Source organism: Hipposideros armiger, unplaced genomic scaffold (assembly GCF_001890085.2).
Source record: "Hipposideros armiger isolate ML-2016 unplaced genomic scaffold, ASM189008v1 scaffold_1164, whole genome shotgun sequence".
Classification (NCBI taxonomy): Eukaryota; Metazoa; Chordata; class Mammalia; order Chiroptera; family Hipposideridae; genus Hipposideros; species Hipposideros armiger.
In genome coordinates this window covers 165,800-178,928 of record NW_017732514.1, presented here as the reverse complement: position 1 = coordinate 178,928, position 13,129 = coordinate 165,800, and the positions used below count along the sequence as shown (strand labels likewise).

At 46.0% G+C, this 13,129-nt stretch overlaps 2 protein-coding genes across 2 annotated transcripts in view; both read left to right on the top strand.

The window, feature by feature from the left end:
* The first annotated feature begins 6,307 nt into the window (after positions 1-6,307).
* RRS1 (regulator of ribosome synthesis 1) lies at positions 6,308-8,004 on the top strand. The gene has a single exon (XM_019632703.1). It carries the CDS (start codon positions 6,437-6,439, stop codon positions 7,529-7,531), a length of 1,095 nt encoding a protein of 364 aa, XP_019488248.1. The 5' UTR covers positions 6,308-6,436; the 3' UTR covers positions 7,532-8,004.
* Positions 8,005-9,508: 1,504 nt separating this feature from the next.
* The window catches only part of ADHFE1 (alcohol dehydrogenase iron containing 1), a 29,287-nt gene continuing 25,666 nt past the window's right edge, over positions 9,509-13,129 (top strand). Inside the window, exon 1 of the mRNA XM_019632702.1 lies at positions 9,509-9,580. Within this exon, the coding sequence (XP_019488247.1) occupies positions 9,522-9,580 (59 nt within the window). The 5' untranslated portion in view covers positions 9,509-9,521. The remainder of the gene's footprint in view (positions 9,581-13,129) is intronic.

Genomic DNA, 13,129 nt, shown 5'->3' with positions numbered 1-13,129 from the left:
ATGCACCAACACCAGTGCCTAGTCCACCCTTCAAAGCCATTTTGGAACTCTTTTTCTGGAATGGCCATCAGAGCTGCCATTGTATTACCATTGAGGTCCTGAATGTCATCAAAATGTCTTCAATATTCCCTTTATCTTTGGGGAAAGAAAGAAGTCATTGGAGGCCAGATCAGGTGAGTAGGGAGGGTGTTCCAATACAGTTATTTGCTTACTGGCTAAAAACTCCTTCACAGACAGTGCGGTGAGAGCCGGTGCATTGTGAGAGCTGGTGATGCAAGAGCCATGAATTGTGGGAGAAAAGTTCAGGTTGTCTAACTTTTTCACGCAGCCTTTCAGCACTTCCAAATAGTAAACTTGGTTAACTGTGTCCAGTTGGTACAAATTCATAATGAATAATCCCTCTGATATCAGAAAAGGTTAGTAACATCGTTGCACAAAGTTCGTGAACTTAATTGTCAGATCTCATATGTTCACACATGGTCTATGATTACAAAGACAAATCGAAGGCTGTGTGATGACCAAGTTGCTTTCCTGAGGGGAAAGATATTCAGGTCTCAGTTGCCTAACCTAAAGCAAATCATTCTAAAGTTATTTATAAAAATTGTTCACTTTTATCAGGAAAAACACAAAAGGATTTCTTACTGATTGCAATTTTACTTTCACAAACTAAAATATAATAGAAAATCATAATTTAATAAATGGATCAACATTTTCTGTTATTGGATTTTTTTAGTGCAAACATCCCTAAAATTCTGGAATTTCAGTTTTCCTTTTTATATCAATATTTCATTCTCATTTTGAACTCCTTATAGAAGTAAAATCTAAAGCATAACACCAATCTCATTCCCTTGGGATCTGGTGATAAAGCCTTATGAATGAAAACCATCAGCCAGTATTTACTTATCTTACAGGTGGTGTTAAGATTTTGGCAGATAAAGAAAACTGCATTTGCCAATCTTTAAAAAACAGAAACTATTGCACATTTTATAGAGAGCAAAACAAGTCAATTCCCAAATGCTACCATCATTTTTTCTATCCTAAAATCCAAAGTATTTTCTAGGCAAAAGTACAACGTTTGGTAGTTTTTTGGGGTTTTTTTTTAATCTACTTCTACACTAACGACACAAAACCTTAATGCTTTTGTTCCTTTTAAAAATAAAATAATGGATTTTGTACAGGTTTCTGACTAAAACTGAAGCACATGAATACATAGATTTTGTCTATGATTAAGAAATTTTCAAAATTAAGTTTTTCCTGCCAGTAATCCCAAATTCAAATTATAAATCAGTAAAAATAAATTATGTGAATAATGAAAGCATTTTAAGGGCCCTTTTGTACTACTTTATAAAATTACTGGCACATTGAATTTCTTAGACAAAAATACTCAAAATAACTGTGCTGAAAAAATGGTTCAATCATCTCTAACAACTTCCGCTTCCAAGAATGAGCAACTGAGAAACGTTTAGAAACTAAATCTAAGTTAATGCAGTATCAAAAGAGTGAAAAATTGCTTACAAAAATGTTTTACTGATCAAAGTAGCTATGTTTTTTGAAAATGTGAAAGGTATTACCTTCATATCTTTAACCTTCTTGTCCCTGGTTTGGCGGGGTGTGTGTGTGTGGGGTGGGGGGGTGTTGGGGGGATGGTCAGGAGAATCACCCTATAGATTCATTTACGTGAATGGAAAACTTCACAGTCTTTACTACAAAAATATAATGACTGATTCTTCTTTGCTGCGCCTCATATTTGCCTTTTCTGAGGAATGTCCTTAAGGTTGTACAAAGGCAGCTGATGGGAAATAGGAATGGGAAGAAATATTTAGAAAATAAGCATCAAGAGCACTATATGCCATATGAGTAAAAAGAGTTGTTTGGGGCCGGGTCATGAACATCCAAGACCAAGAACAATCATATTTTGTTAGGTAGAGAAGGGAGTTTTTAAGAAAAGTGACGTGGCCAGATCTATGGAAGATAATCTTCAGGACCGTCCTCTAGAAACCAGAGGCAGGAAGCTGTTAGGGAGCTTCTGGGATAGCTCCCTGGGTATCAGTGAGGGTCCAGGCAGGAAAACAGGTAGCAGTCAAGCTGGGTAATTTAAGAAAGGTCAACAAAGGGACTATTACAAAGATGTGGGCATAGTTTAAGGAAACTCAAAAAGAAGACTGCTATAATAGCAAGAGCTGTGTCTACTCCAAGGCCTACAGGAACCAGGGAAGTAGAGGAGCTAGGAGAGGGTGGCTGCGTGGAGAGAGCTGCCTGATTGGAGCTATGGCCTTTCAGAGGAACCAGCCAATCCACAGCAATCTGCAGAGGGCTGAGGTCAGACATGCCTTGACCTTACTCTCTTCACACTCTCAGATCTCCTGCTGGCTGCACCCAGCTGGACACCAGGGCAGAGGGCAGAGGGAGGATCTAGAGAAGCAAATGAAGAGGCCCTGTTTAGAGGAGGTCCTGGTAGTGGGAATGGAAAGGGTACAACATGGGGACAAATTTAACAGGACTTTCTACCTGGATAGATTTGAAGATGGAAAGAGAAAAGTCAAGAATGACATCATAGTTTCAAGCCTAAGTTACTAGACTAGAATGACAATAGCATCAACTGAGGCTATTTTTACTAACCATTGTATGTCCAATGCCCAACACAGTATCTCGGGCGTGAAAGGCCTTCTATAAACATTTGTTGGGGGAAAAAGAAGTGAATGGATGTTATGTAGCCTTAAACATGCTGAATTTATAGTGGAAACGCCCAGCAGGTGATTGGAGATTTGAGCCTAAATCTCTGAAAGGGAAAGGAATACAGATGTACCTCTAAGAACCTCTGCACACAAAAAGGCAGCTGACACCATTGAGACAGGATGAAACGGCATGGAGAGCAGGTAGAAAGAGAAAAGGAGGATCTAGTGACCAAGCTTGAGGTCTGTCTGCATTATGAGGCAAAAGGAAGAAGGGCAACGAACAAAGAGAAAAGACAAGAGGAAAACCAACAGAGATATGTGCAGCCATTTGCTGTACTGTTAAAATAATTTCACATATATTTGCACATCCTTTTCTTGACACTGCACAATCCTGCCTAACACAAAGATGATACAAATGCAAGCTGGAGGCCACCACTTACCTGCTTGTCTCAAGATATTTTTTAAAGCATTAATTCCCAATCTTAATAGTTTTGTTTACCTTAAATCTAACACAGCCAACATTAATCCTTTTTTAATTTAGTAAGGTCTATTTAATAAGCTTATTTTTTTCAAGCAATCATGTATTAAATACCTATTATGTATCCAGCACTATGCTCAGCAAAGTGAGTAAAAATCAGTCCTCAGTCATCAAGAAAATTAAAATCCACTTGGAATTAAAAAAAACCACAAAACACTTTGAAAACAAAACAATTAGAGTTCAATTAAGAGCTAACCTGTATGATTCAAACCAAACAGCATTTCATCCAGTGAGAATTCATACTATTCAACACCTGTTGACATCTGCTCTTTTTTCCCTAACTCAGAATATTGATAGAGTAGCTAAATCCACATGGGCCGGCCGAGTGGTGCGACGGTTAAGAACTGGCTTGGGACGCCAGAGGGCCCCGGTTCGGATCCCACATATGAGGACCAGTGACACTGCCCTCTACAGCTAAGATGCTGAACAACAGCTCAACCTGGAGCTGGGCTGCCCTGGATCGCCGGTGACGGCGTAGGCTGCAGCCTCTGTGGCAGTGGGTTGCCATGGGCTACCGTGTGTAGCCAGCAGCCAGCGTGAGCGGCCAGCAGCCGCTGTGAGCGGCCGTCCAGAAGCTGGCGACTGACCTGCCTCACCCGGGAAGAGCGCAATGATGGTGCCAACTTGTGCCAGTGAAGCAACGTCCTCCACAACTAGATTGAAGAACAAAATGACAGCAACTTGTCTGTTCCCCTTCCCCCAATTCCCCACCACTGTTCCCACCCCCCCAATTTCCCCAATAAAAAATCTTTTAAAAAAAACCCAGTCATGTCATATGGTAAATTTCTCTTTACCTTTCTTTCTTCCCCACTGTTCGATAAGGCCTCAATAATCTTTGCATCTAATGTCTGGAACATGATAGTCATTCAAATGTTTGTTAAATGAATGAATGAATCAGAAGCTAAGCCAGGTCCAAAGCAACTGTCAATGTCCTTAACTCCCTCCTACAGCAAATCTCCAAAGCTTTAAGGTTCACAGCAGTTACCTACTATGGTCATTGACCTAGTCTTGGCCCAGGGGATGAAGTATTAAAGACTTGGTGCTGAGTGTTAAGGTAAAGGCTCAGAAAACCCTGGCAAATCTTTTTTTTTTTTTTTTTAATATTTTATTGGGGAATTGGGGGAAGGGAACAGCGTTGGGGAATCGGAGAAGGGGAACAGACAAGTTGCTATCCTTTTGTTCTTTAGTCTAGTTGTGGGGGATATCACTTAACTGGCCCATGTTGGTATTGTGATCATTGCGCTCTTCCCGGGTGAGGCAGATCAGTCGCCGGATTCAGGATGGCCGCTCACTGCGGCTGCCAGCTGCTCACGCTGGCTGCTGGCCACTCACGGTAGCCCACTGCAGCAGGGGCTGCAGCCTATGCCATCGCCGGTGACTCACGGCAGCCCAGCCCCAGGTTGAGCTGTTGTTCAGCATCTTAGCTGTGGAGGGCAGTGTCACTGGCCCTCATGTGGGATCCGAACCGGGGCCCTCCTGCTCAGAGCTGGCGTCCCAAGCCAACTCTTAACCATTGCATCACTCGGCCAGCCAAACCCTGGCAAATCTTAAAAACCCTTTCGGAAAAGAGAAAGAAAGAGGATTCTAGCACAATGCCTGAAGTACAAAGTGTGCTCATTAAATGGTTTATGAGTGAATGAACAAAGGAGATCGGAGGAAAGACAGTGAGTTCAAGAAGAGACCAAACTCGGGGCAGGTGTGACAGACCAGGCTGTATCTAAAGCCCTCTCTAGCAGAAACTCAACTGAATCCATTTCCTAATGGATACTATGTCCATTTCTATAGGTTAATTCTCCAGCATAATCCCCTCTTCACTACTCCCAACCGCCCTTTAAAGAAAAATAAAACCTGTAAACCACACAATCAGCAGTGCCTCCCAAACTTAACTGTACATGCTCATCACCTACAGATCTTATTAAAATGGAGGTTCAGAATTATTACGTCCGGGGTGAGACCAGGACTGTGCATTTCTAACAAACTTCCCACGGGTGCTATGATACTGATCCAGACCACGCTTTTAAGAGTATTGGGAGCCTGGAAAACATTACAGAGAATATGTAGTCCTAAAAGCCGTAAGCTACCTCCTGCTCTCACATGTCCTAGTTGTATAACCTTAAACAAGTTATTTTACCTCTCTGAGCCTTCCTTTGTCATTAGAGGAATATGGTGAATAACAACGGCTGAGGTTTATTGCGTGCTTACCATATATGGGAAACTTTCATATTTATCCACTTATGAGTAGCACTTAGGTTAAACAACTTGTCCAAGGTAGTACAGTAAACGTGTATCTTATTCTAGGTCGTCTGGCTCAAGAACCTGGTGTTTAATCTCTGCATAAGACTTCCCCTTCAGCGCCGCTCCCCGGGCCATGATGAAGATTAAACAATAACAGGTAATTAGTTAACTTTTATTGAGCACTGACATGTTCCAGGCCTTGGTCTAAACTCCTTTGGGGACATATTCACTCATTTATCTCTATAACAGCCCTAAGGAGGTTACAGGTTTTAAATTAGGCCCAAACAAGTTCAGGCTGAAGGTCAAGCACGGGCAGTCAGGACTGGAACCCAGGCAGCCTAACCACAAAGCCGGTTGTGGCTCTTCTGCCACAAGCCTGGAGAGGATGTGGCCCCGGACGCTGGGCTACGGGCGGTCAGCAAGCGGACCCACTCGGGGCGGTCCCTAGCCCGCTCGCTGCCAAAGCAAACCAAGTCTTCTACACTTAGCTTCACATGTATCTGTGGAAAGTGTGCTTCTTGGCCCCAACCCACGACCCCCACGCAAGGGGCTGGTGAAATAATGTGTCGAGCTAAACATCTTGAGAACGCATTTTCACGGAAATTGCGACCGAGTCGCTCGGGACCGCCACAATCCGCGGCCCCAGGAACTTACGCCGCCCCGGCTCCGCCGCCGCCTCCACGAGGCCGCAGTGCCAATCAGCTCCACGAATTTGTGGTCTGGGCTCCTCGCGCCAGCCCCGCCTCCATCTGGGCTCGAGCCGAAAGGGCCACCACCAATGCCATCTACTCTCCAACACCGCCCTCTGCCGGCCTTTTCTGGAGGCCCGGATTGTGCACCCGTTTCCGGTTGCTCCGGAAGTGAAGCATTCTCTTCCGGGGCGAGCGTCCGGGTGATCGCACGTGGTTGTATTGCCTTAGCTTGAGCCGGCGCTGTTGGAGAAGTAATTTGAACTGACTTCTTGGAGCCAGTGAGCCCACCCGGAGCTATGGAGGGCCAGAGCGTGGAGGAGCTGCTGACAAAGGCGGAGCGGGACGAGGCAGAGAAGCTGCAGCGCATCACGGTGCACAAGGAGCTGGAGCTGGAGTTCGATCTAGGTAACCTGCTGGCCTCGGACCGGAACCCCCCCACTGGGCTGCGCGGGGGACCCACGCCGGAGGCCGAACTGCGGGCCTTGGCGCGGGACAACACGCAGCTGCTCATCAACCAGCTGTGGCAGCTGCCCACGGAGCGCGTGGAGGAGGCATTGGTAGCGCGGCGGCCGGAGCCCACCACTCGCCTGCCGCGCGAGAAGCCGGTGCCCCGGCCGCGGCCGCTTACGCGATGGCAGCAGTTCGCGCGCCTCAAGGGCATCCGTCCCAAGAAGAAAACCAATTTGGTGTGGGACGAGGTGAGCGGCCAGTGGCGGCGGCGCTGGGGCTACCAGCGCGCCCGCGACGACACCAAGGAATGGCTGATCGAGGTGCCCGGCAGTGCCGACCCCTTGGAGGACCAGTTCGCCAAGCGGATTCAAGCTAAGAAGGAACGGGTGGCCAAGAACGAGCTGAACCGACTGCGTAACTTAGCCCGCGCGCACAAGACGCAGGTGCCCAGCGGGGCTGGCATGCACCCTACGGGACACCAGAATAAGGAGGAGCTGGGCCGCGCCATGCAGGTGGCCAAGGTCTCCACCGCCTCTGTGGGGCGCTTCCAGGAGCGCCTGCCGAAGGAGAAGGCTCCCCGGGGCTCCGGCAAGAAGAGGAAGTTTCAGCCCCTCTTCGGGGACTTTGCAGCCGAGAAAAAGAGCCAGTTGGAGATGCTGCGAGTCATGAACAGCAAAAAGCCTCAGCTGGACGTGACGAGGGCCACCAATAAGCAGATCAGAGAGGAGGAACAGGAGGAGGCGGCCAAGAGGAGGAAAATGAGCCAAAAGGGAAAGAGAAAGGGAGGCCGTCAGGGTCCTGGAGGCAAGAGGAAAGGCGGCCCGCCCAGCCAGGGAGGGAAAAGGAAAGGGGGCTTGGGAGGCAAGATGAATTCCCGACCGCCTGGCTTGGGTGGCAAGAGGAAAGGAGGGCAACACCAAGGAGGAAAGAGGAGGAAATGAATTTCACCCTCGGACTTGGCTGTAAACCAAGAACTACACTAAATGTTAAGTTCTAGGACCTGTAGGGGGTTGCAGAATAAGGTGGTCGCTGCCTTCATTGACCTTGAAGTTGAAGGGCTAGGATTGCTCTCCCCTCAAAATAGTATGTCAGTGTTGGACTCCACAAGTTAATGTTTTTCCCACAACCAAGACTTTGGCTGGAGATTTAAAGGATGTATTTGAGGACATAAAAATTAGATAAAGAATTTGGTTGAAACTAGGAATGAGTTCTATTATTAACTTTGTGTATGGTGTGAGAGAGAGTTGGTCATATTTCAGAGACTTAAAATAGATTGATTTCTGTGTTATTTTTCTAACAATCTTGTGTATTTATTTATCAAAGCAGGTGGGGGGGGTGACACACAGAAAGATTACACTTTCAAAACTGGCCTGACAAGTAACCTGTTATTTAATAAAAGTGTGTCTTTATCTAACGTTGCTTTTAACTCTGGCTGTTGGTAGAACTCTTAAGGAAAGCCAGTGACCTGAATACCTGGCACAGATTATTTTCATTTACTGTCTGAAAAACACAAAGCAGCTAAATTATGATTTCAGCGAGACCACTGTTTAGAAAAATTCATACTTCTTTTGGTATCAGATATAATGTTGAAATTGTAGTATAACTGGTGTCTCTGAAAAAAAAATTCATGCTTTCAACACTGAAAACACTGATTTGCTATAAATGATAAAGTTTAATAATGGTAATAATCCTCATTAATCCAGAAAATACTTAAATCTTTGTCAACATTTATGTCCCTAATTTTTTAAAGGCTCATATGAGGTCTGTTTTGGGGAAGAAAGAAAACCCACAAAATCCTTAATTGGAATATTATTTGATTCATTTGTCAAATTGATCTGAACTGTTTTGTTTAGGTGAAATGTTTAGCTATTCTGGGTCTCGCCCTAATTCATCTAAGTAACTCAACTTTGTAAAAAATATCTCCTGAAAAGGATTCATAGATCTAGAATCCCTGGATTGGTTGGGGGGAGGGGATCGTTTTTGCTACTATTACAGCGTTTAGAGGACTTCACACTATTTGATCTGACAAGAAATTAAAATTGGGAATTTATATTTTCTTTCATTTTTTCAGTGTTCTCATTTTTATAAGATTACTTTTAGAAATTGCTATGAACGAAAATGTTCAGATTTCATAATAGGTTACTTAAAACACATGTTCAGTCATCACTATCTTAGGATACTTGCAGGTTAAGTTAAAAGTTGAACTTTGCCAAGTTGATCATTGATGAACTTTGCCACTGGGGGGACTAGGTACACTTCGGGCTGCTAAACCCTCCCAAGGTATAGTGTAATCATGGAACATTTTTAACTACTGATTAAACCGTTTAACGCAATGTGAACAACTTCAAAAGCCAAGCCATTCACAGAGCACTTAACCTTTTAAAATCTTGGGTGGGGGAGGGAGGGCTGGAGGCGGTTTGTTGCTGTTTTGTTTGGGAATTCTTTTTTGTTTTTAGACTTGATTGATTTAGCAATTGGACACAATACTGGTAATTTAGCAATTGGATACACCACTATACTGTAAAAAAGGACCCTCGGGCTTTTTGCAAGGTTCTTGTTTACATGCAGTGTCTTAATTTATTCTGAAAATACTTTAAGAAAGCAGAATAGCATTCTAAAGGAATCGGAAAGAATACCCTCGTTTCTCCCTTTCCCCACGTGTGACAGAAGGTTTTAAGAAGAGAGACTTAAGACCCTACGGAGCAGTTATCTTTACGGCAATTTCAAAGGTGGATGGTGAGACTTTGCAGCTGGAACAGTTGAGGTTTTGTCTTGTGGGAAAGGGGTCCTGAGCCACTGAGGGCTAAAGGCTTGGGCGAAGGGTACCTAGCGAAGTGGGTGGCAGACGCGGCCGAGTGGGCGGGATGATGAGGTCGCGGCTGGGATTGGCCGGCGCAGGGGGCGGGGCCACAGGGAGACGCCCGCGTAGCCATGGCCGCCGCCGCCCGCTCTCGAGTCGCGCACTTGCTGAGCCAACTGCAGCGCGCAACGTGAGTGCGGGGCCCGGCGGGCGGGCAGGGGATCCGAGGGTGCCGCCGTGCCCACGCAGCCCCACTGGGTGTGACCCGCCCGGGCCCCGCGCATTCTTCCTCGGGTTACTTTCCAGAACTTGGGGAAAGGTCTACAGCCGGGCGCGCCCGCTGCGCGTGGGGCAGGAACGCGTTGTCACACTGCCGTGCAACCATGCACCGCGCATAGAGCAGGCTTGACCCTGATCTGTTAAGGAAGCTACAGCCCAGAGAGGACAGTGCCTGGTCCCACATCCTGACAGGCAGTGGAGGGCTTGACAGTGACCAAGACGAATTTATGTAGCCAATCAACACATTTATATTGGGTACATGTTATGTGCCAACTAGGTGCTGGGGCTACAACGATGAAAGACCCTGGAGCAGTTTAAAGTGTAGTAGGATATCGAGGATAGGACAAGGTTTGTAAAACGGGCTTATGCGGACTGCAGCAGACAGAGGGTGTAGAAGAGAAAGGTGGACGTGAGAAAGCACCAGGAGCTTCACTCCCTGGCAGTACAGGGAGGGAGTCAGGGTGTTAAGTGTTATGACATGTTTCAGACTTGCCCCGTAAAAATCCCGGGTACATAGCAGCCACATGATAAAATACTGGTTGACTGTGCAAGTGCACTAGTGGGCCTGGGAAAACATGGAAATATTCAAGCCAAGGGGAAGGTAAATAAGCATGGGGGATGGGGTGGGGGGCCGGAAAGGCATTTCAGGCAAAGGGAAGAGCAGCACCAGAGGCAAGAGATGTCGTTCCAGCATCTAAATGTAGTTCAAATCTGGACCTTCTTTCATAGGAGGAGGCGAGGATGGAGAAGACAGATGGTGAAAGACCATGAATAAGAAAATAGAACTTATCGGGCACTTACCATGTGTCAGGCACTGTCCCCCACCCTTTACCTATACCATGTACTGTTACTACTAACTCTAATCGTTACAACAATCCTATGCAATACTGTGTTATATCTTCATATTACAGATAAAGAAATAAAGGCATGGAGAGAAAGAATTTGTTCAGTGTCACACAAATGGCACAGCCATAATTTGAACCCAGATATTCTGGCTTCACAATCTTTGTTCTCAGCCCTGTGCTAAGGAATTTGAATTGTGTCTTATGGATAATGGAAAATTATGGAAGCAATAGTTCTCAGTGTAAAACACTAATACCTTGAAAGGCCCCAAGAAAATAGAATTCCATGGCCAGATAGGTTTGAGAAACTGCTCAGTGCTGCATAGCCCTCTTGGAGAGTCAGGGTACATACATTGGTACATGAAGGGCTCTGACAAGTCCCGCAGTGGGGGGAAAAGGTTAGCTGTATTTAAACTTTGTTCTAAACCTGTCACCATAGAACTCTTTTATCATTTATATCCCTTGGAACCAGTGTCATGTAGAACATGTTTTTGGAATGGTTGCATGACAAACAAGTGTGGCATAATTAGAATTATGTGAGAGCTTTCTGGTGGCAGTGTAAAGTGGAGAAGAAAGAGTAGAGGTAATTATAGTGCTCCAGCTAAAAGGTGATGCCTTAAGGAAGCGGTTCTCAACCTGTGGGTCGCGACCCCTTTGGAGGTCGAATGACCCTTTCGCAGGAGTCGCCTAAGACCATCGGAAAACAAAAAGATATTTATATTACGATTCATAACAGTAGCAAAATTACAGTTATAGAGTAGCAACAAAAATAATTTTATGGTTGGGGGTCACCACAACATGAGGAACTGTATTAAGGGGTCGCGGCATTAGGAAGGTTGAGAACCACTGCTATAAAGGGTAAGGGGTGAGCCCGGGATAGAATCCAACATTTAAGGAATGGGCAGAGTGGAAAAGAAGAAGCTGGAGGAAGAATAATTAGAGGAAACTCAGGTGAGCAAGGAGTTCTAGAAGCCAAAAGAGTGTTTCAGCCACCCAAGGAGGGGTGGCCCACGGTGTTCAATGCTGTGAGAGCAAGGTGGTGGGAGGTCTGAGACATAAGGATACAGCAGGAATGCTGGGACTTGTGAAGACAGCAGCCAGATTTCAGGGGCCAAGGAATGTGTGAGAGGCAAGGAAATGGAACCAGCAGATATAGGCCTGGAGTCGAGACACAGCGAGAGCAAGCGGAGGGGCAAGAGGTTGAAAGTTTTAACAAGAAACTCTTAAATATGATCTGACAAGAATCGAATGAAGAGGGAGAGCAGGAAATGCAGGACAGATGGAGATCCCAAGATGGCAAGAGGGGATGGGATTCAAGGCACAAATAAGAAGGAGTAGAAATGACCAACAGATAGCCTCAGAGTCTGAAAACTATAAAAAGAGAAGGAAGGTGGAGGTGGAAGGAAGCGTGTGCTCCCACTGGTCCTGGGCATTGGAAAGATTGGGTTTGATTTTCTTCTTCCCTTTGCCTCTTTTTTCCTGTCGTTGGAGTGTGTAAAGCGCGCCCCCCCCCCCCCCCCCCCCGCGTGAAGGAGAACACCTTGGCCTTGCCCACTTGCATTTCTCCTGTGGAAGGGAGCCTGAGGCTGGATCAGACCAGCTGGGATGCTCCCGGGAAACACTTAGCACCTAGCGTTCTCGCGACGCCCACAAGATGGCAGCCTTGATTCGTGGTTCTGACTTGCCGATTCTCAGGTTTTGAGATCGTGACCGCCGTTGAGTTCAACCCTTTCCCTTCCTTCCCCATTTTCCCACCTCAGATGTTTTCATTCCAAATTTGAATGGGGGACAGAAGGTTATACATTCACATATCCGTAGGGACCCAACTATGACAAGGTCCCCGGGCAATAATTAGGAACATAAAACCCCTTAGGACACTCCGATAGTGAGCAGGACAAAGGGAAGCCAGAGACGGGACTGTCCAAGAACTAGGAGGCGACCAGGACAGGGAAGGGATACGTACGGAAGGCAAGAGCAGAGAAGCAGGCTGAGAGCTGAGAAGAGTAAGGAAGGGATTTGGTGAGAGGAAAGGGGCAGGTGTGAGTGCAATTTAGGCCGGGAGGGGATGAACACAAGGAGCCTGGGCCGTGGTCGCTGGTCCCTGAAGCTTGGCAGAGAAAGGACAGAGGCTCGAGGTAGTACTCAGGGAGGCCTGCAGGCCCAGGCACAAATAGGCCCAGAACCTGTTTGAAGAAAAATTAAACACCTTGAAGACCATGGGAAAATACAGGAAAGTTTTTGGTGGGAAGAGGCGGGTGGGGTACAGAGGAGAATAGGTGCGAGAATAGTTAACTGTGGGTCATTTTGGTCAAAACACCTAACTTAGTAAGAGCTGGGACCTCTCCGAGACCAGGAACCCCAATCTTAAACTTACTTATATTCCCTGGGTGTTCATCTCAGCTACCTGTAGGCATTTATTAAACACTGCTTGAATAATTCATGAAAGAATGGCCCTACGACACTGGAAATATTCTGAGCCAATGTTTTGTCCGTGGTGATTTCTCTTTTCTTCTATGTACAGTGTTTGCCAATAGCTACTATTTTGATGGTGTCTTAAGACTGTTATAGATAAGCTGCAAAGTGAATTACCTTAAGGCTTCTTGTCTTTGGGTTTTCTA